This window comes from Colobus angolensis, unplaced genomic scaffold (assembly GCF_000951035.1).
Source record: "Colobus angolensis palliatus isolate OR3802 unplaced genomic scaffold, Cang.pa_1.0 Scaffold31, whole genome shotgun sequence".
NCBI lineage: Eukaryota > Metazoa > Chordata > Mammalia > Primates > Cercopithecidae > Colobus > Colobus angolensis.
In genome coordinates this window covers 9,623,177-9,645,106 of record NW_012116377.1, presented here as the reverse complement: position 1 = coordinate 9,645,106, position 21,930 = coordinate 9,623,177, and the positions used below count along the sequence as shown (strand labels likewise).

General features: G+C 45.1%; 1 protein-coding gene across 5 annotated transcripts in view; it reads right to left on the bottom strand.

Moving 5' to 3' along the window:
* Window positions 1-21,930, bottom strand: part of MYLK (myosin light chain kinase) — a 270,952-nt gene that overhangs the window by 137,322 nt on the left and 111,700 nt on the right. For 4 of the 5 annotated variants that reach the window (XM_011950783.1, XM_011950784.1, XM_011950785.1 and 1 more), the window contains exon 4: window positions 4,089-4,296. The exons of the other annotated variant lie outside the window; for it this stretch is intronic. In XM_011950783.1, the coding sequence (XP_011806173.1) occupies window positions 4,089-4,296 (208 nt within the window). The remainder of the gene's footprint in view (window positions 1-4,088; window positions 4,297-21,930) is intronic. 5 annotated transcript variants of the gene reach the window in all.

Below are 21,930 nucleotides of genomic sequence, written 5' to 3'. Positions count from 1 at the left end.
AACTAGATCTCACGTGAACTAACTAAGCGAGAACTCACTCATCACCAAGGGGATGGTATTAAGCCATTCATGGGGGATCCACCCCCATGATCTAATCACCTCCCACCAGGCCCCACCTCCAACCTTGGGAATCACATTTCAACAAGAGACTTGGAGGGAACAAACATCCAAACCATATCAACACCTGTTCATCCATGTGGCTTTCTCTTTTTGTTCTGTGTAAACCTTGTTTATTCCTATTCAGGTGGTAGCTTCTAGAACTGCACTGTTCAAAACAGTAGCTGTTAGCCACTTGTGGCTACTGAGCACTTGCCATTATAGCTGGTCTGACGTGAAGTGTGCTGTAAGTGTAAAATACACCCCGGATGTTGAAGAATGTAAGATATCTCATTAGTAATTTTTATATTGATTATACATTGAAATGGAAATATTTTGGATTTAATAGGTTAAATAAAGTATTTTATTAAAATGAGTTTTACCTGATATCTGAACATGTGGCTACTAGTAAACTTAAGATTACACAACACTGGGCAATACGGTGAAACCCCATCTTTAAAAATATAAATACATAAGGCTGGGCATGGTGGCTCACACCTGTAACCCTAGCACTTTGGGAGGCTGAGGTAGGCGGATCACAAGGTCAGGAGTTCGAGACCAGCTTGGCCAACTTGGTGAGGCCCCGTCTCTACTAAAAGTACAAAAATTAGCCAGGCGTGGTAGCACACGCCTGTAATCCCAGCTACTTGGGAAGCTAAGGCAGAAGAATTGCTTGAACCCAGAAGGCAGAGGTTGCAGTGAGCCAAGATCGTGTCACAGCTCTCCAGCCTGGGTGACACAGCAAGACTCTATCTCGGAAAAATAAATAAATACATACATACATACACATAAATTAGCCCAGTGTGGTGGTACATGCCTGTAGTCCCAGCTACTTGGGAGGCTGAAGTGGGAGGATCGCTTGAGCCCAGGAGGTCAAGGCTGCAGTGAGCTGAGATTACATCACTGCACTCTAGTCGGAGCAACAGAGTGACACCTTGTCTCAAAAAAAACAACAAAAAAAGTTTCTATATATGGCTCACATTAAATCTCTACAGGACAGGTCTGTGGTCCTCCACTGGAGAGGAAGTTCTCAGAGGGCAGGTACCATGTCTCCCTTGCTCTGCACCAAGCCTCATGACCTGCCTCTGGAGGTGGGCAAGTGTCAGAGCTGGCTTCAGAAAGGCTTCCAGGGGCTCAGACCACGGTTGATTTCCATCATGTAAGGCCCTGAATACCTGCATGGCTCTCATCAAGGCACTCGTTCTCTTGGGGGATCTTGAATGTTTCTTGGGCCTGATCACCAAATTAAAAGTCAGATGAGGAATCCTTCTCTCTTGCAGATTTCCCTTTTTAAGTAGCTCTAAGGATGCAAATGTCGGTTCAAATAACGATGAAGCTACCACTTTCTGGGTGCTGTTTGCTACTAGCTGTGCTTATCCTTATACCACACTGTGGGGCAGCCATGAACTCCAAGGCACAGAAAAGGAAGTAAGGCTTAGGAAGGTTAATTTCTCCATAGTTAGAAATTAGTAGAGCTAAAATTCGATCCAAGACCATTTGACTTTCTTTCCATTGCTCAACACTGCCTCCTAAACTTGACCACTAAAGGATTAGAAAACTCCACATATGAATTACACTCTGAATTCCTGGACCTCTGCTCACTCCAAGTAAGAAGCATAGCACAGAGAGCTGGAAGGAAGGCAGGTGGGCTGTTAGTTTTCCTTTGTAAAGGGTTGGGCTAGCCTGGCACAGCCAACAACTTATCCATGGCAGAAGGGCCCAGAGTGGACTCTTTCAGGCCTAGGTCTTTGGGGTGGCCCCAAGTCACACATGAGCTTAAAACCGGCCTTGCTGCAGAAGCAGAATGTACATAGGACTCACACACATTTAAACAGCTGCATCCTTTAGGCTGTTCTCTATCTCCTAGAGTTAGAAGACCGAAAGCATCTTACATTTTATGTCTTAATTTTATTTTGATTAACTGTATTTCAATTTTAATTTGAGGGCCTGAGTCTCCCCAAATGAAAACCAAAGAGGAGGGGCGGGGTTGAGAGCCTTGGCCTGCTCTCCTTCCTTTACAGCCCTCAGCCTGATTCCCTTTCCCCTGCCCCGAGTACCATGAGCTACTAAACATTTCCCTGCTTGATCGTGACATCAGCTTTCACCTCCTGAATAGTGGGGACTGAAGAAAAGGTTTTCATATTATCTAGGTTTTATATGCTTCCCCTGCATTCCTAACAGACTCCAGTCTTCCCTTAATGTGGATCACAGAAAACAAGGGCTAGTCCAGGTTGTAGAGACCACCAAAGTCAAACCCTTTATCCTGCAGAAAGACAGGTGCAGAGGTTTAGAGTCACATATCTCATTGGCACAAACTCATAACTCAGTGCTCCTTCAGTTTCCCCCGCTCTAAACAGGAACTCAGAAGAGGAAACATGGTAATTTTTATTTGTAGGTGTCAACACAAAGTTCGGGCACTGAAAGGGGGTTCATGTAGGGGAAAGCACAGCACCAGGATGGCAGAGCTGAGGTCCATCCTGAGGCTCTGAGCAGGAGTCACTTTCCATCTGGAATGCCCCAGCCACAATCACTCAAAGGTCATTAGAGTAAGTGAGTCACTCAGTTAAAGAATTTAAGGAAAGCATCCAAACTATGCATGCTCTGCTCTGTGAAACAGCCTGTTGGCCCTTCTATGGTGTGGGGAAACAGAGAAAACAGGGCAAAGGGTGGCCATTGGCCCAGGTGCACCTTGCCCCCTTCTGGAACCTTCCCTGACTACCTTAATTCTCCATCTAGTGTCCCCTGAAAGCCAGATTGGGAGGACAGTCTTCTGAAAGAGAAGAAATGAGTTTGAGCCTTGATTTATAAACTTCCATGTTTAGAAAGGCCGGGAAGGGTCAAGGGAACCTTGTGTTACTTCTGAGGGGTTGACGGACCCCATGTCCTTCCTGATATCAAGGTTTTAAATATCAGCCAGGAGCCTGAACTAGAGATATTCTTCCCAGTGGAGTGGCTTCAGCATGGCAGAAGGACACACTAGTAGCAAAAAAACATTTTACTTATGGTCCAATGCTTTTCCTGGAAGTTTTAAAGTTAACAGAATTTTTTAAAGTACAGAGCGGGGAAAAAGACAAGAATATTAGGTTGGTGCAAAAGTAATGTGGCTTTTGCAATTACTTTTAACTAATATGTTAACACATTGATGTGTTTACTTCCTACATATTTTTCTGAGTTACATAATTTTTAATAATGAGCATGTATTATTTCATAATGACGCTAAAGATGATGTTAATTATGATAAACATCGTTCATTCATTCCTCAAATATTTCAGTATCTACCATGTGCCAGGAAGCTTTCTAGATGTTAGAGATAAGGCAATGAGCAGAGGAAGTCCATCTCCTCCTAAATTTTCCATTTAGTGGTGCGGGATGAAGGAGACACTGCAATGTGAGATGGTGATACGTCCTAAAAGAAAAACCTCGAGTGGGGTGAGAGGATGGAGAATCATGGGGCTGGGATGGTCAGGAAACAGCCTCTAAGAAGCGGACATCTGAGCACAGACCTGAAGGATGTGAAGGGAATGTCAGGTGAAGGGCTGAGGGAAGGGCTCTTCCTTTACAGAAGGAACAGCAAGGGTGAAGGCCCTGTAGCCTTGCTCAAAGGGCCAGAGGTGGGTGTGACCATAGTGTGCTGAGCAGGTGCAGAGTGATAGAAGATGGGTCTGAGAGCTAGGGAGGGGCCAGATTGGGTGGGGCTCTGTAAGACCATCCTAAGGAGTCTGATTTCAGCTGCAGTGTGAGAGGAAGCCAGGGGAGGGCTCAAGCAGGAGACAGGTGATACCTAGTTTGACAAACATTGTCTCCCGGATGCCTCCCTTGTTCGCAGGGACCACATCTCTCCCATTAGATCGGAAGGTCCTGAGTTCAGGGATGGGGTGTGTTTTCTCTTGTCAGTTCCTCCATCCTTCAAGAGAGGGCTAAGGCAGGAGCTGCAGGCCTTGGGGAAACTGAGAGCTCAGCTCCCTCCTGGACTCAGGCCTCCTGGGACTCACCTTCTACTGTCAACTCCACTGTCACCTGGCGAGCACCACTGCCATTGGTGGCTTCACAGGTATACTTTCCCCTGTCCTCCTCATGGACAGCATGAATCACAAGGCTGAAAGTCCCCCGGATGCCGCAATCCAGCAGAAAGCGGCCCCCACTGGTGATGGGTTGCCCGTTTCTGTGCCACGTCACCTGGGGCTCTGGGTAACCCCGGACCTTCAAGAAAAAGAAGAAAGGGTAAGAGCCTGTATTTCATGAGTACTCTCTCTGTGTCAGGTATTGTTCTGAGTGCTTTACATGTGTTAACTCATTTAATCCTCATAACACCCCCATTTCATCCTCATTTTACAGATAAGGAAACCAAGGTACAGAGAGTTTTGGCAATTTCCCAAGGCCTCAAAGGTAGAAGGTGGCAAAGTCAGGCATCCCGGCTCCAGAGCCCACTACACAAATGACTCTCAAGCCCAGTGGCATTTTAGAATCATCCAGGGGAGCTTAAAAAAAAAACACTAGTGCCCAGGCCCCACCTTAGACCAATTAGATTAGAATCCCAGGGGGCGAGGACTGAGTATAGGGATTCTAGACCAGTGCTTCTCACTCTAACATGCTAATAAATCACTTGGTGATCCTGTTAAAATGCATATTCTGCTTCTACAGGTCCGGGCTGTGGCCTGAGATTCTGCAGCTGGGACAAGCTCACGGATGCTAATGATGTTGCTGGTCCCTGGAACTCACCTTGAGTAGCAAGGTTCAGGACCTGCACTGCCCAGCACGGTAGCCACCGGCCACAGGTAGTGATGGAGCACTCAACATGTGCCCAGTGAGACTGAGTTGCACTGTAAGTGTGCATTACACACTGCGTTTCGCAGACAATACAAAAAAGGTCAAAATACCTCAATAATTAAAAATATTGATTAGGTGTTGAAAAGTAGTATTTTTGATATGTTGAATTAAATGTATTAAGATTAATTTCACTTGTTTTTACTTTTTAATGTGGTCACTGGAAAAGTTACAACTACACCCAGGCCTTGTGATATTCCTATGGGGTAGTGCTTGCTCTAGACCACTCACATTTCTCTAACTGTTGTTAGCAGTTGACATTTGCTGAGAGCTAATGCTAAGTGTTCAGCACTTCTGTAAGTACTTGGCTCATCTGAGTTTCCTTTTTTTCTTTTTTTTCTTTTTTTTTTTTTGAGATGGAGTCTTGCTCTGTTGCCCAGGCTGGAGTGCAGTGGTGCAATCATCTGAGTTTCACAGCAACCCAATCAGAGAGAAGACATCTCTCAAAAGAGGGGAAAATGCAGAGATAAATTCAAAGGAAATAATTCACTTTGAGTTTTAGAGAAAAGAAGTTCCCCAAGGGCCTTCAAACACCTGAAACTCAGTAGACTCTTCAGAATTAACGCATCTTTGGAGGAGTAGGGTTCAGAATGGCTCACTATTGCAGAGCCAAGGACCCAGAATTGAAGACTTCAGCACTGGAAAATAGAAGGCAACATAGGAGCTTCCTGAGAACAAAATTGTTTGCATTATGAAATGGTGGTAGTAATAGTTTTTATCCATGTATCCACTTCAAGAAAAGAGAGAATGAATATGGATGAAACAAAACCAAAATTCACTGAATGACCCCCAGATTGCATTTACAAAGAAAGGCTTCACTGATCTGCAGCAATAATCCTCCTCCCACCCCTCTACAAGGTCACAGAGTCATGCTATATTGACGCATATGCACACAGGCCTGGGCATCCAAATACTGTCTCTTCCCTAATCATACTAAGGGAGGAAAGAGCTATGCTAAAAAGTGTCAGTCGTTGTCTTTGGACTGTGCTCAGTTTCCTTCCCAGGTGTTCAGCCCCTAGCCCACCCTTAGACCAGATTCTCAGTAACCAGGATGCAGATTGCTTCCTAAGGAAGGAAGCCTTGAACAACAGGGAAAACTCCCAAAGTGAACAATCCCTCTTTGATTATTCCATTCAGTCACCCCTCAGTGCCAGTTTGTGAATCTCACAAGACTGCCTTTCTGTCCCCACTAATTTGTGGTCAAGCTTCAGTGAAAAAGAAACAACAATAAAACTCCAAATCAATATCGTCCATCTTATTTACAATGTCTGGAAACAAAAATATATATCCCTTTCCTATCAAAATCTAAACTATACTCATGACAGAGACTGCGTACTTTGGAGGAAATGCTGAGACTCTGGAGTGGATTCCCCAAAAGACACGTGAACAACGCCTGAAGCCATTGCAGCCTCACCAAAACAAGTGTTCCAGACCTTAGGCTGAAGTGTTGAAGGAGACCGCATCCATCGGGATACACAGGGTCTCAGCCACTGTAATATAAAATGGTGTGTTAACAGCTGTTGTCTCTGGGTGGTTAGGATTGTGGGTGTCCTCCTCTTTTCTTTTTAGTTAACTATTAGTTTCTGAGAGTTCTGCAATAGTACACCTGGCCTTTACAAAACAGAAAAAAGAATTGTACTTAAAAAATACATTTCTTTTATATCAGTGTGTTGTATAATGAATGTATATAGCACATTCATTAATTTGTTGAGGGCCTCAAGGAATTTAAATCGAGCAGTGGAAATAAAAGAGCTATGCAAATAAATGTTATGCATGTTTGAAGGTGACAGAGGTCATGTACCCATATAAAATATGTCATCTTGTGGCCCTAAAGGCAGAAACGTTCATGCACGGGAACATCAGACAACAATTACACTGTTAAAGCATTCTTCTCATGTGAAACCCTTTCCTGTGAAACCCTTTCCTACAGAAGGAAGGCCCTCAGGACTCTGCATACAGTGAATCTGCAAACCATCACTGTCTTCTCCTGCACTCCATTAGGCAGGGCTGGTCTACCCATCAGAAGATGATCACACGCAGCTTCCTATCAGCTTCAGAGAAAAGGAGTGCCAAGCACTGCAACTAGGAGGAGGTAAATCATTAACTGCGCAAAAGGCATCCTGGCATTCCATTAGTAAGCACACTGGCCCCCTGCAGCAGGGGCAGCTCTGGTGGCTCACTGGGCTCTGAGGCATCAATGATTAACTGGGGACATTGCAAACGTTCCAGACCTCAGGGACACGATCCCTCTGTCTCTTTCTCTTTTCCTCTCACTTTCTCCACATACCCCAAGCTTACCTCTGAAATGCCCTCTTAAAATAAATATTTAGGGATTTGAAAATATGCTGAAACTGGCATCACTTAAGAAAGTTGCAGTTCACTATGATACTTTTATAGCACACTGGACCTGAAGCAAAGGCAGGAATTTTTGTGACCTTTTCAGTTCCAAGGTCTGAATGATTTGCAACTTTAATACCTGCCCTCCCAATATGGAAAATCAATCCATTTTTACTGTCTGCCGCTACTCTGGGCTTCTGGGTGGTGAAGGAATAAGCCTGGGTTCATATCCTTGGGATGCATGACAACAGCCCTGCCCTCCCAGCTTGCCTTATCTGCTGTCATCACAGGCCTTCCACCAAGAAGTCACAGCAGGGATTTTTACAGTCACGATCTTCATCAAGAGCACAGTAAAAACCCTTTGATCATGTAGTTTTCAGAGGGCTGCCATGTATAGACTCTTACCTGACTCTTGCAGCTATGAGGGAGATGTCTTTGGTTTAGATACCCAGAAGCAGAACCTCAGACAGAGCTTCAGAGACCCCTGCCTGCGAGCCCTCACCAACACTCACAGCAGCTGGGAATGGGCCTAATGAAGGCACACAGGTGGGGCACCAACAATGTCCACAACAGCTCGCAAAGCCAGTCATATTACTGGGCCCTTGCAGCCTAGAAAAGAGGCCTGGAGAATTAGATGGTTTGCCATGATCACACGTGGCAGCTTAAATGGCAGATCGGAGACCATAATTTTGGTTTCCAGGTTGAGTGGTTGTCTCCATGCCTCATCGCAAATTCACATTTTTTTGTGAGATAAGTTCTGTAGAACCAAAAGTATTAACAAGTGTCTATCTCCAAGAGACCCTAAATCTCTTATAGGTTAAAGCAATATCTGCTGCCCACTTTTGGAAAGTGTCAAATGGTTCACCAAAGTTATAATCACACCATAAGCAAGTCTTGGGCTACTCCCTTGGATTCGCAGTAGGACAGGATTGGTGCCTGCCAGGTGTGTACCTAGGACACCCCTAGGAGAGTCAGTGTGGTACAGAGGCTAGCATGCAAGCCGGGGCCTGGCACACTCTGCGCCTGGCTTGGTGTCCTAGCGTTCTTGGGTTGTAATTCCTTCCTTTTATTAAGGAGGAAATTGCTTTTGATATCTAAGTTTCCTTCCATCTCTGAAGTATTATAGTTTTAAATGGTGACCCACTTAGTTTCTCAGGGAAGATTCTTTCCTTTCCCCTGCATTCTCCTCTGTGTCCAACCCACAGCCTTAGTACCCTCTAATCCTTCATATGAGAAAACCAAGTAACCACAAGAAGAAATGCTCACGAACATGAATAGACAGCCCTGAGTTTTCACCACAATGAGTTTTGGAAATGGCCCCAAAGAGGGTCACTCTAAGGAGAGAATCGTATTCTTGCCACAGTAACCACATTTAATTGGAGGTTGTGTTCTCGAACAAAAGCCGGTATCAAATAAATCAAGGGCATAACCAACAACTTGTCATAAAAATAAAGATATAGTCACTATAACCCCTATAATAATTTCAAGTAGTAAAACTGTGCTCCAGCTTCATAAAATGTCCTTAAAACCCTTTATGGCCTCAAAAGGCCTTTAAAAGGAATGAGGGCTCATTCTGTGCTTGCTGAAGGTTGAGGAGAAAGCTGAGCTGCAGGCAGGCAGCCGCTTGGCTGCTGCATTCTACCTGCCTGTCTCACTTGAGAGGCAGTTTCCAGAACCTGATGCTGCCTTGAGATTTACTTAATGACTAAAAGCAAAACATCTGTTGGAGCACTAAGTGTTTTGGTTTTGCTCTGACGTATATCAAGGGCTTTCAACTTATCTCCAGTTGCTTAGGACAGGCTACCATAGCCTGAGCTCAAAGCAGTGGCAGATCCTTTGTCCCCATAGCCCCTCCAAGACTCAAAGCCACATATCCATCTTCTCCAAGGTTGGAGACTAGCAGGAAGGGGGTGACTGTGTTGATTCTGCAGATCTGCCGCATGTCTTTTGCGTCTGGCAGGGCCTGGCGCAGTGCACACACTACAAACCCACACAGCTGCAGGGCACAGCTGCCATGGGCCAACTGCAGACAGGTCAGATGAGTAGGAAGAAGGAACTGAGGCTCTACCCACATCAGGGATGGAGGAAGACCAGGAAGGAGAGAAAGCAGGATTGAGCTGAGGCCAGGGAGAAAACAGACTGCCCAGCAGGGCACTGGGGATTGGGAAGATGCACCAAGAAGATATGAGCAGTGAGCTGAAGAATCTTTAGGACTGGGAACAACAGACCCAAGGGGCTGTCAATGAGTATTTACTTGATTGTTAAGTAACTGAATGGATGCTGGGAAAGGCTGGACCTGGAGGAGGGGACATTAAAGAACTCTTCTGGATGGACATCTCCCCTAAGCTGACAAAACCTCATTCTGCAACACTGTCTATGTATTCATGATTGCTGCCTGCCTGTAGCACATTACTCTGAACTTCTTACCCTGTTACAACTGTTGTTTCTCCTATGACAAAAGACTAGAAGAGGACTGCTGACTAAAAACTGAAAAATAGTAGGAAATAAAACCAATGGTGCTGAGGGATTCACTGAAGAAGAATCTATCTTCTTCTGCCCCATCTCCAAGTATAAGCTCACTCAGATAATAAATGGACATGGTTGCCCCCCCAAAAAAAAAAAGGAAAATATTAACACCCCATACAAATCAGACCACAGAAAATGTCTATAAAACTTACCTCATGGATATGTTATGAGGGTGAAGAGTGAAGAGTGAGCCAGGGGCATGGCATGACCAAGCTTCAGAGCCTGCGTCTGTGTCAGCAACTGGCACTCAGCCCCGTAAGCAGGCAGGCACTTAATTAAGGCTTTGAATAATCCCATTGCCAACAGTCAAAAGCCTTAACTGAACCCACAGAACCCATCAGGAAGAGATCATACCAACTAAAAACAGCAATTAGTGAGAGGCTTAAACTGCTGGGCACTCCCCACCCCAAGCCCAACTTGTAAACCAGTGAGGACAGAAGTGCTTCCGTGGAAATTAAACCAGCATGCAGAGAATCGTTCCTCTGAATGGCTCAGCAAACGCCATGTGGGTCTCCAGGGACAGATGCTCAAAGTCTCTTTCTCTGTGATCAGCCACTCTCACTTCCTATGGCATGCTTTCTTATCCTACGACCCGAGACATAGGAATCCCTGCACCTCGACATCTGCAAGGCTGAGGACTTGCTTCTGTCACTGAAAACACAAGGCAAGTTATAGCTCTGTAGCTGGGGGTTACAATTCAAGCCCTTGTGGACCGCTTAATCAAAGGTTGCTTTTATTTAGACCAACCTTATCAACACATGCAACTTTTTGATTCCCTTTTCAGGATATAAGCATCTAAAACCCTTTGGAGAAGCCCAACAAAGACACAGATTTTTTTTTTTTTTTTTTTTTTTCTGAGACAGGCTCTCACTCTGTCGCCCAGGCTAGAGTGCAGTGGCACAATCAGCTTATTGCAGCCTTGAACTCCTGGGCTCAGGTGATTCTCCTATCTCAACCTCCCAACTGGCAGGGACTACAGGCATATGCCACTATGCTCAGCTAATTTTTTGTGCATTTGTAGACATGGGGTTTTTCCATGTTGCCCAGGCTGGTCTTGAACTCCTGGGCTCAAAAGATCTGCCTGCGTTGGCCTCCCAAAGTGCTAGGATTACAGGTGTGAGCCACTGTGCCCGGCCAAAGACATAGAATTTTAAGTGTAATGGGCAACCTCTCACGTTGATACTTTCCTTATTCCCCTAAATGCATTGTTTTCATAGCAAAACAGGTATCCTTCTGGTTTAACTCCCAGCCCTTCTGGGACAGTTGTGGGGCTCCAGCCTTTCCGGAACCTCTACACAAAACTTTGGGATTCTGGCTGTACTCTCTCTCGCCATGTGTCTCCACAGATACTGTGTCTTCAGCTGGAGGAGCAAGCCCAGGAGATCACTCTTCTGTGGCAGCTCTCCAGTTTCTGCTACCAAATTGAGATGCACTCTCAGACATATTAAGTATTAATGAGAGGCATGTGGCATTGCAGAGGTTTAACAAATTAATGCTGTGGTTTGGCGTGGTTTTGATTTGCTAGGCTCTCCTGCCTGCCAGTGTAAGCAGCATTCCTCTCCTTTGGAGGAAGTGCCCCCTCCCTTTCCACCTATTATGTGTGAGACCCAGTGGGGATGCCAACTGGTAAAATGCCTCCTGGCCAAAGCACTTGGTCTCAAACAATGGGCATATGTTCCAAGCCCGTCAATGAGCGATCTTCCCTGCAATTTTATCTTTGAATATTGAGAGACCAAAGCTCTTTTCACAGAGACCCAAAATTGGTAAGATATAAGACTTAGGTTATCTGCAGTCATTTTCTCCCAACCCCCATTATCCATTTTCTTGCCTCCTCCCAAAAGGCGGAAGCCATCTGGAGAATAAGAGCTGATATATACAGTGAAGAGAAGAAATGGAGACAGAGTTGACAGAGTTGTAGTAGACTCTGGACCCGCTCAGGTATATGAGACAATACATCTCTTTTGCTTAACCTAGCTGGAGTTTCTGTCACCTGCAAAAAAAAGTCCCGCCTACTTACTTCAAGAAGGTATATGGCCTTTGGAGTCAGACAGATCCATGTGCGGATGTGGGCTGTATCAATCATCAGCTGCCCGACATTGAGCATGTTACTTATTTGGCTCTGAGTTTACATAACTGCAAAGTGGGGATGATACCAGAATCTACTTCCATGGAGATGTATGTATATATGTATGTATGTATGTATGTATGTATGTATTTATGAGACAGAGTTTTGCTCTTGTTGTCCAGGCTGGAGTGCAATGGCACAATCTCGGTTTACTGCAACCTCTGCCTCCCGGGTTCAAGTGACTCTCCTGCCTCAGCCTCCCGAGTAGCTGTGATTACATGCATGCACCACCATGCCTGGCTAATTTTGTATTTTTAGTTGAGACGGGGTTTCTCCATGTTGGTCAGGCTGGTCTTGAACTCCCAACCTCAGGTGATCCACCCGCCTTGGCCTCCCAAAGTGCTGGGATTATAGGCGTGAGCCATCACGCCCAGCTGAGAAGTTTACAATTAAATGAGATAGCACATGTACAATACCACATTAATAGATTCTAAAGGTTAGACTCTTCCTTTCTTCTTTTCTTCAAAGTCAATAATTTTTTTTTTTAATAATGAGGTACCCTAAACTCCATTTCACTCCCAGCTTTGTTAATGGCATGAAACTACTTCTGCCCTAAGAAATATCAGAACATAGAAACTTCTGGGCTTGGTATGCCTCATCTTACACAACTGGCATTCTTAGAGACAACGTCAAGGCATCACACTCTTAACTAGGTAAAAATCTAATGCTTTAACTGAGAACATTCTGCTCTCGTTGAATTGGCTTATTATTTTTATTTAAAGACCGAAACCCAATTTGAAAAGTGATCCTTGTTTTTATGTATTATTAAAAAACACATTTTAAAACAAATATCCAGTCTGCAGCTCTACTGTGCCATTATTCCACTCCCAAAATACCATTTGAGCCGTGGAGACAGAGACCATCCCCTGGATTTCTGCCTCACTGCTTAATGCAGCCCTGGAATTTCAAGAGGGATGGGTGAGTGTCAGGAAATAAATCTAGATAATAAATCTGGAATTTTTAGCTAGTCATGATTGGACCTGGAGAGAGGGAGAGACATACTTCACTGGCAGTAAGGATGGAGCAGAGGGCTGCTCCCCAAACAACACAGAGACTATTACCCCTCCATCAAGACTCAGACACTGACCACAGATTGTTTTGTCTTATTCTCTGACAATTTCTGTTTAAAAGCAGGGGTGGGCAAAAGTGACCTGAGGTTCTCAACACCCTGAGAACATCATGACTTGGCTTCCTTGGCTTTGTTTCAGAATTTCTGGTCTCTGCAGCCTGCCTGTGTGACCCAACACCTGCTCCACGTTGGGTCGGAATCCACCACACAAAGCATGCATTCTGCTCAGACTCTCCCAGGTGGCAGCTGTGAGGGACGGAGTGCAGCAGGTGGGGCTATGAAAGCAGGATCTTTTATGCCACCTGCATCCATATGGCCAGGAGAGCATCTCTGTGACTGTTGGAAAATACCTGGCACAAGCGGCAGACGCAGCCTCATGAAAATGTCCCTTTAAGCTCGAATGTCTGCCCCATGTCCCGAGCTGTCCAAAGGCATCATGATTTGCATAGAGAATCATGTCAGAGAAGGAATCAAAAGTTGTTCCTCATGCAATGTTAGTGTCTGACTGGCCGTTAGGCTAAAAAAACAGATCTTTATTAAAATATTTTTATTCTCGACCAGACATGGTGGCTTACGCCCGTAATCCCAGCACTTTGGGAGGTTGAGGCAGGTGGATTCCCAGGAATTTGAGACTAGCCTGGTCAACATGGTGAAACCTTGTCTCTACTAAAAATACAAAAAATCAGCTGGGCGTGGTGGTGGGCGCCTGTAATCCCAGCTACTCAGGAGGCTGAGGCAGGAGAATCACTTGAACCTGGGAGGTGGAGGTTGCAGTGAGCCGAGATCATGCCATTGTACACCAGCCTGGGCAACAAAAGCGAAACTCCGCCTCAAAAAATATATATATTTTTATTCTCACCAAAACACTCATACATGGTTAAAACGTGAATTGGTACTATAAGTCATAAGAACGCAGGCCGCCCTCCCACTCCCATTTCTACTTCCTTGAGGGCAATCACCTTCAACGCTTTTAGTCATTTCTTCTGATATTTCTTCCATTATTCCTAAACAAGAGTCTTACACAACTACTAGTTTATTCTCTTTTCTTTCTTTTTTGGAGATGGGGTCTCACTTTGTCACCTAGGCTGGAGTGCAGTGGCAGATCTTGGCTCACTGCAACCTCTTCCTCCCATGCTCAAGCGATCCTCCCACCAGAACCTCCCAAGTAGCTGGGACCACAGGCACATGCCACCATGCCTGGCTAGTTTTTCATAGTTTTGGTAAAGATGGGGTTTCGTCACGTTGCCCAGGCTGGTCTCGAACTCCTGGGCTCAAGTGATCCGCCCATCTCGACCTCCCAAAGTTGCTGGGATTACAGGTGTAAGCCACCGCACCTGGCCTACTTTATTCCTTTTATTTTTATGCATCATCTCTGCTATGGTTTGAGTGTTTTTGTCCCCTCTAAAGTTCATGCTGAAACTTAATCATCAATGCTACGGTGTTAGGAGGTGTGGCTCACGAGGGCAGAGCCTTCATGAAGGGGTTGAGTGCCCTTTAGAATAGGGCTTGACAGAGGTAGCCCTTTTTGTCCTTCTGCTTTCCACCATGGGATAACATGGCATTCATTCCCTTTGGAGGATGCAGCAACAGGTGTTCTTTTGGAAACAGAAAGACTGTTCCTTACCAAGTGGTGCATTGATCTTAGACTTCTCAGCCTCTAGGGCTGTGAGAAATAAATTCCTATTGTTTATAAATTACTCGGTCTGTGGTATTTTGTTATAGCAGCACAAACTTTAAAAGGACTAAGACAATCTCTTAAGTTCTCTATATGAAATGTGAACTTCTAGCTCTCAAATCTGCCCCCACATAAATCCATCCCTTATCCCCACAAAATGACATTACACACTGACATGACAAAAATTGTGGTCTTCACTACATTCTAACTTTGCTCACTGCCATGCCACATAGTATATTACAAGAAATATCTTGAACTTTTTATTTTCCTGGAGTTAACAACTGCTTTACTTTGATTCCCTTAGTTTTTTAAGGACTCCAACTTCTTAAGAGAACCATAAATTCTTCTCAGTAATGGTCAAATGCCTCAGATAATTCATCAGTTGCTGTTACTGTTTTCTCCTTTAGAGATATCCTTCCTGGAACATTTTGTCATCCTCCTCTAATATAAACTGGATGTTTTCTGGGCTTGATGCATAGTGGTCCTGGGACATTCCTTCACCATCCTCTTGGAAATTTCTCATTCTATGCCACCGTTCTGGTAGAATACCATTTCAGTAGTTTCTCAAGAATGAATGCATGGAAAGTTAAAAATTTTTAGATCTGGAATTTCCAAAAGTATCCACATTCTACCTTTATACTCAACTGACATTTTGTCTGGAGATGGAATTTTAAGTGGAAACCTTTTTTTTCTTCAGAACTCTGAAGATATTGCTTCGTGGCATTTGAAGGCAATTCTGGCAACCAGTGCTGCTGTATGAGAGTGATAATGCCACACTGACTCCCTGATCCATCATCTGTGACCTATTATGTGTGCGAGGTTGTGTGTGTGTTTTCTTTTCAAACTCTTAGAATCTTCTTTTCATTTTGATATTCTAGAATTTCACGATGACCTGACTTGGTGTGGGTCTTTGTTCACTGTCCGTCAGACCGTTGGTAGATACTTTCATTACTGGCAATGCATGTCTTTCAGTTTTGAGGAATGTTTGTGTTTTGAGAATTCTCTCTCTACTGTTTTCCTTGATGTTCTATTCATGGAACTCCCATGAACTGGACGTGAGCCCTATTAGACTGACCTACATTTCTTTTCACACTTTTCCCACCTCAGTCTTTTTATTCTCTCTGGGAGATTTCTTTGACTTTATTTTCCAACTAGTATATTGAATTTATTATTTTGGCTATTATTAACTTCAAAAAACACTTTTTCAATTTTTCGAAATTGTTTTGAATTGTCTTCTCTTCTTGCTTAATGGACATAACATCTTATCTCTGAGGTGAGAGAAACTTCTTTGAAGTTCTGTTTCCTGCCGTCTTCTGTTTCTACTTGGTTCCTTGTTTGGTTCTTTATGTCTGTTCCATAACAGAGGATTCCCTTGGACATCTGATGATCCTTTACTGATTTTTCCTGTATGTAAGTGAGGAAATACGAAGTTCCAGGTGTACAGATGGGACCTGTCAATGTGTCAGACCTCATGGTAGAGGGATTGGATATTAAACATCAGCATCAATATCTGCAGATCTTCTCCCTTGAGATGATCAGTTTCCATAAAAAGGCATCCTCCTAGTTGCTGCTTTGGTGGTGTGGGGTGGAGGGTGGGTACAGCAATTAAGTCTGTCTACCAGCATTTAGTACGCTGAATGAGGGAAGACCAAGGTGGGGTGGGAGGGTGAGTTGGTTATTTTCCACATGCTGACTTTCACTCAGCCCCTCTCCATTTTGAGTACAACGCCTCGCCCTGCCTGCAGCTGTACCTCATGTCCAGGACATGAGAGCTGGTCAGCTTTGGCCTCTCCACGGAGGAGTTTTCAGTCTCCTTGGGTGTACGGGAGGAGAGAGGCCTGGGGCATGGACTACAGCGGGGACCTGGGGCCTCACTACTCCTTATCAGACCTTTCATCTTCCAGTTTTTCAGCTTCACTTTGTAACCCAGGCTCTGGAAGTACGTCATCTTCCAATTTTTCAGCCTTTTCAGACATTTTCTGGCACAAACAGGCTTACTTTCATCATTGCCCACTCCCCTAACCACAGGCATAGTGAAACCCAACTCAGCCAACCATCTATTCACACGCCATCATCCAGTTTGTTGACATCTCTCATTTGCTGTTGTCTCTCCTCATTCTCTCTGTCTTCATAGGTTTATAAGTTTTCATTTTCTTTCTTTAAAAACTCATCTTAAGGACACCGTTATTTTAAAAAAAAGCAACAGAAAATAACAAGTATAGGCAAGGACATGGAGAAATTGGAACCCTCGCACACCGCTGGTGGAAATGTAAAATGGCACAGTTTTCCAAAAAATTAAAGTTCAATTATCATATGATCCAGCAATTCCACTTCTGAGCATATACTTAAAATAATTGAAAGTAGGGACTTGAACAGAAATTTGTGCACCCAGGCCAGGTGTGGTGGCTCACACCTGTAATCCCAGCACTTTGGGAGGCTGAGGCGGGTGAATCACCTGAGGTCAGGCGTTCAAGACCAGCCGGGCCGACATGGTGAAACCCCATCTCTACTAAAAATTCAAAAATTAGCCGGGGGTGGTGGTGCACGCCTGTAATCCCAGCTACTTGGCAGGCTGAGGTAGGAGAATTGCTTGAATCCAGGAGGCAGAGGTTGCAGTGAGCCAAGATTATGCCATTGCACTCTAGCCTGGGCAACAGAGTGAGATTCCATCTCAAAAAAAAAAGAAAGAAAGAAAAAGAAAAAGGAAAAAGGAATTTGTATACCCACATTCATGACAGCATTATTCACAACATCCAGCTAGTGAAAGCAACCCAAATATGCATCAACAGATAAATGGACAAGCAAAATATGATATATGTGTATAATGGGATATTATTCAGCCTTAAAAAGGAAGGTTCTGTGGTTTGGCATTACATAGGGAAAAATTTAAAAAGGAAGGAAATGCTGACATATGCTACACTGGTGAACCTTGAAGACATTATGCTAAGTAAAGTAAGACGGTGACAAAGGACAAATACTATATAATTCCACTTACGCGAGGTACTAAGAGTAGTCAAATTCATAGAGACAGAAAGTAGAATGGTGGTTGCCAGGGGCTAGAGGGAAAGGAAGTAAGAAGTTATTGTTTAATGGGTATGAACTTTTAGTTTTACAAGGCAAAAAGGTTCCAGAGATTGGTAGTGATGGTTGTACAACAGTGTGAACGTACTGGGTGCCGCTGAACCGTCCACTTATAAATGGTTAAAGTGGTAAATTTCATTTTATGTATATTTTACCACAACAAAAATGTCAATGAGACAATATATATAACTCTATTTCTGAACTCTCTGTTCTGTTTCAATTAGCTATATGTTCATCCCTTTGCTAAATGTTACACTGCCTTATAATAAATAAATCAGACCAAAGCCACTTCTCTGTTTTGAAAATTTCCAATGAGTTCTCATTGTGCTTCGAATAAGACCTGGTCTGCCTATTTCTCTCCACCCTCATTCCCTCTTCTCTGGCCCATGATCACACAGGCCTTCACTCCAGGCCGCCCAGAAGTGGCTGGCAGCCTCGAGGCCCACAGCACATGCAGTCAGGGCTGTGGAAGAGGCGTGTGCTGAGGACCATGGGAGCATGGAGGAGGGTGAGGGCTCCATAGAGGTGTTGCTGTGAGTTGAGCAGGAAGGTAGAACCACCTCTTAATACAGCATCAGCCCCAGGAGAGCAGCAGTAGGGGTGACTTATAGGGCTGGGGCTGTGGCGCCCGAGGGTTTGTAGGGAAAGGGCAAACCCAGTTTGCACTAGATGCGAGATGGCTCCCAATAGCCCTGCCCACCTTAGGAGGGCTCCTCGGAGACCCCAGGTTGTGAGCCGAGGCAGATTCTAGGTCATGCCAGCACATGAACAGCTCCTGCTGAACCAGAGTAGCTCTCCTCAGCCACTTCCGCCTGATCTATCGGCTCTTGCCAACTTAGTTCCACAGGGCACCGCCCTCTCACAGGCTATTGCTCAGGAATTTTAGGGCAATGGCCCAGGGGTTGCAGAAAAGAAAAGAAACACATACCAACAACCCTCCAATCAGGACCCATTGTGAGGAAGCCCTGCCTGTGGTTGTTGTCTGGGTATTTGTTGGTGGCCTGCTTGGGGGCTGGGGAGCACCAAAGGGGTCAGAGTCCTGGTTCAAAACACACATTTAAAGCAGAATTAGACTTCCCAGTCCATGCCACTGAAATCTCTTTTCTAAAGAAGCATCTGGAAAAATGGAGGGAAAAGCTGCCCAGTTAGGTAGTAAAAAACAAAACTCAAACTTTCCTTTCCCCCTCCCGCCAGCGTCCCTTTCAAGTCTGTGATCCTTGGGGAGGAAGAATTGGGAAGAAATGGTGGGGGCGGGGACCCAGCTGAGCCACCGTTGGACAAAAGCAGCGGGTTGAGAAGCCTGCAGGTAGGGCTTGGTCTCAGTACAGACAACTGCTCAGACCACCCAGCTCAGAGAATTTCAGGCGCAGCGCAACCCATTCTTCATCTGTTAAAAACAAACGCATGAGGCTGGGTGTGGTGGCTCATGCCTGTAATTCCAGCACTTTGGGAGGCCGAGGTTGGCAGATCACCTGAGGTCAGGAGTTCGAGACCAGCCTGGCCAACGTGACGAAACCCCGTCTCTACTGAAAATACAAAAATTAGCCGAGCATGGTGGCTTGTGCCTGTAATCCCAGACACTAAGGAGGCTAAGGCAGGAGAATTGTTTGAACGTGGGAGGTGGAGGTTGCAGTGAGCCAAGGTTATGCCACTGCACTCCAGCCTGGGTGACAGGGTGAGACTCTGTCTCTAAACAAAAACAAATGCATGGCTGGTGCCAGGGCTGCCCTAAGGCCTTTGCTGCACTAAGCACATTAGCCATAGTGACCTCCAGGTCTGAGGAGTGGGGAAGAAGTAAGGATGGGTAGGTATCAGTCCCATGGGGGTGTCAGGAAGTGACAGGGAGAAGTACTTGCTAAGGATGAATGATGCCTGCAGATGCCTTCAGGGGAGGGGGCTGCTGAGAGAGGCCTGGTGGCTCTTGAGAAGATGACTTTATTTTGTGTTGTTAAAAGGGTCAGCTTTGGGTTAGGTATTGGAAGGGTCTGCAAACTTGTTATACTCTACAGAGTCCTCTTCAGCCTAAGGGAGCCTGGACTCCTACCATCACCACTTGGCTTCTAAAGGAGCCCCTAGGATCTGGGCACGCTGACCGAACTCCTGGCCTCTCAGCAGCAGCTTCTCACAGTGATCACTTGGCTGACACTGCTGGCCAGCAGGGCTGTTGCCCTAGAAGCCGAGGGGAACCAGGACAGCCCACAACCCAAAAGGAGCAGGAATATCTAGAGAGCCCTTCGCCCCCAGCTGCAGGATGCAAGCATGAGAGCAGTGCTTACTCCAAAGCCTCTTCTAAGAGCTTTACAATTGGGTCCAGGGTCAGGGTCCCATTTCTAAGCTTGATGTTTTTCCCTTCCTTTTGCTGAACAGGGGGAAATGAAAAAACCAATGTTTCCCTGGCCCTCAGCTGCATCTTCTGCCCCTGGGAAGGACTGCCACCAAATGCAGGTGAGGGCAGAGTCAGAATTCTCAGCACTGACTGCTCAGCTATGTTACCTGAAGGGAAGACATATTCAATAAGGACAGCCCTGACCTGAATGACTCACCCAGACCTTCTCTAAGGCGAAGACCCCTAATGCCACGCAGGGCTGAGGCCACTGCTGCTCCTGGCCCCTGGCCACAGTGGACCTAGTTCTGTAAATACACCTAGAGATTGGGTAATGGGGACTCAGTTCTACCTCTAAGTATGTAGTACTTGCTTGTAAGTCTCAAAAATAATATTTTAAAGCCAGGGCTAAATGCTGATACAATCAATTTTTACTTACTTCCTTGTCACAAAAGGAGATAATCATAGTTCTATTTCTATTTGTCTATGGGATGTGTCATACATCAGATTTTTCCTCCTAATTGTGTCCTTTCGAAACATCTTCACCATACACTGTCTGACTGTCTGGTGAACAGGATAGGGGCCTTAGAAATGTGCACTGCTGGCAGAGCCATGCGAGGAGCAATTCCAAAAGGCCACGCCAGTGCACTCTTCCCCTCTCTGCCTGCTCCTCCAGGACCACTTGCTCTGCCTCTAGAGAGCCTCCCCAGTTACTCTGGCTGCCTCTGATCTTGCCCTGCTTCCACCTTGTAGCACCTACACTATTATCTATGGTGATCACATGTTAAAAATGAGTGCATGCTGATCTGATCAGAGTGCAGACTACTTAAAATCAGGCCCATCCCAGAAAATCTGAGACAACTAATCACCATGACATCACCTTCCACATTTCTCTCTGCCCTACCAAGCACAGGACCATATTTTCCATTAAAAAAATCAGGACACATTATCTGACGAGAGATTTACGAGCAGCCTCCAGGTGCAAGAAGGAGTTGGTGCTATAAAAGTTTCAACATCAAAATACTGGAACTCCAAGCATATTTGGATGACTTTACTGGAAAAATGAGAATATTTTAAACCAGAATGGCTCATGACAATCTGAGGCGACAGCCCTTATGCCAGTAACACGGGTTATGTTTTTATTCATTCCAGGTATATTTGGCACAACTTACTGCAAGACTGTGACTTACTCATGAGAGGGAAACAGGCATTACACCTATTCTGAACTTGTCTCCACACTCAGCATGGCCACTTCCTTTTGGCAGCACTGAGTGGCTAGCTGACTGATGTCTCTCCCTCCAATCTTTATATCCCAGCCTGGGTGTCACTTCAGAGACACCTTTGTTGATTTCCCAAACTAAGTCATGTTGTTATGCTCTCATTGCACCCCGGGATTTCCTTCAGTGGGCCTCATCACAGCATATAATTCATCTGTGTGCACGGTTACTCCTGCCTGTCTCGTTGCACTAAACTGTAACTGTTTGTGGAAAGAGCTACAAAGCTTTGGCTCACCAGTGAATTACCAACTCCCAGTACAATGACTGGCACATAGTAGGTGATCAACAAGTATTTTTAAATTAATGTCATGATCTCTCTGGTAGGTCCTAGGACTTCCTGCTTCTCTTTTGTTGAACATTTTTATTCTGTTGAATTTATTACTTGAATGGACTACAAGGCTGCTCACGAGTACTAAAGTTGGCATTAATCCTGGGAGTATACATATTGGCTGATAGAATCAATGTTCTAAAAGAACAAAGTCAGGCCTGTAATTCCAGCACTTTTGAAGGCTGAAGTGGGTGGATCACCTGAGGTCAGGAGTTCGAGACCAGGCTGATCAACATGGTGAAACCCCATCTCTACTAAAAATACAAAAA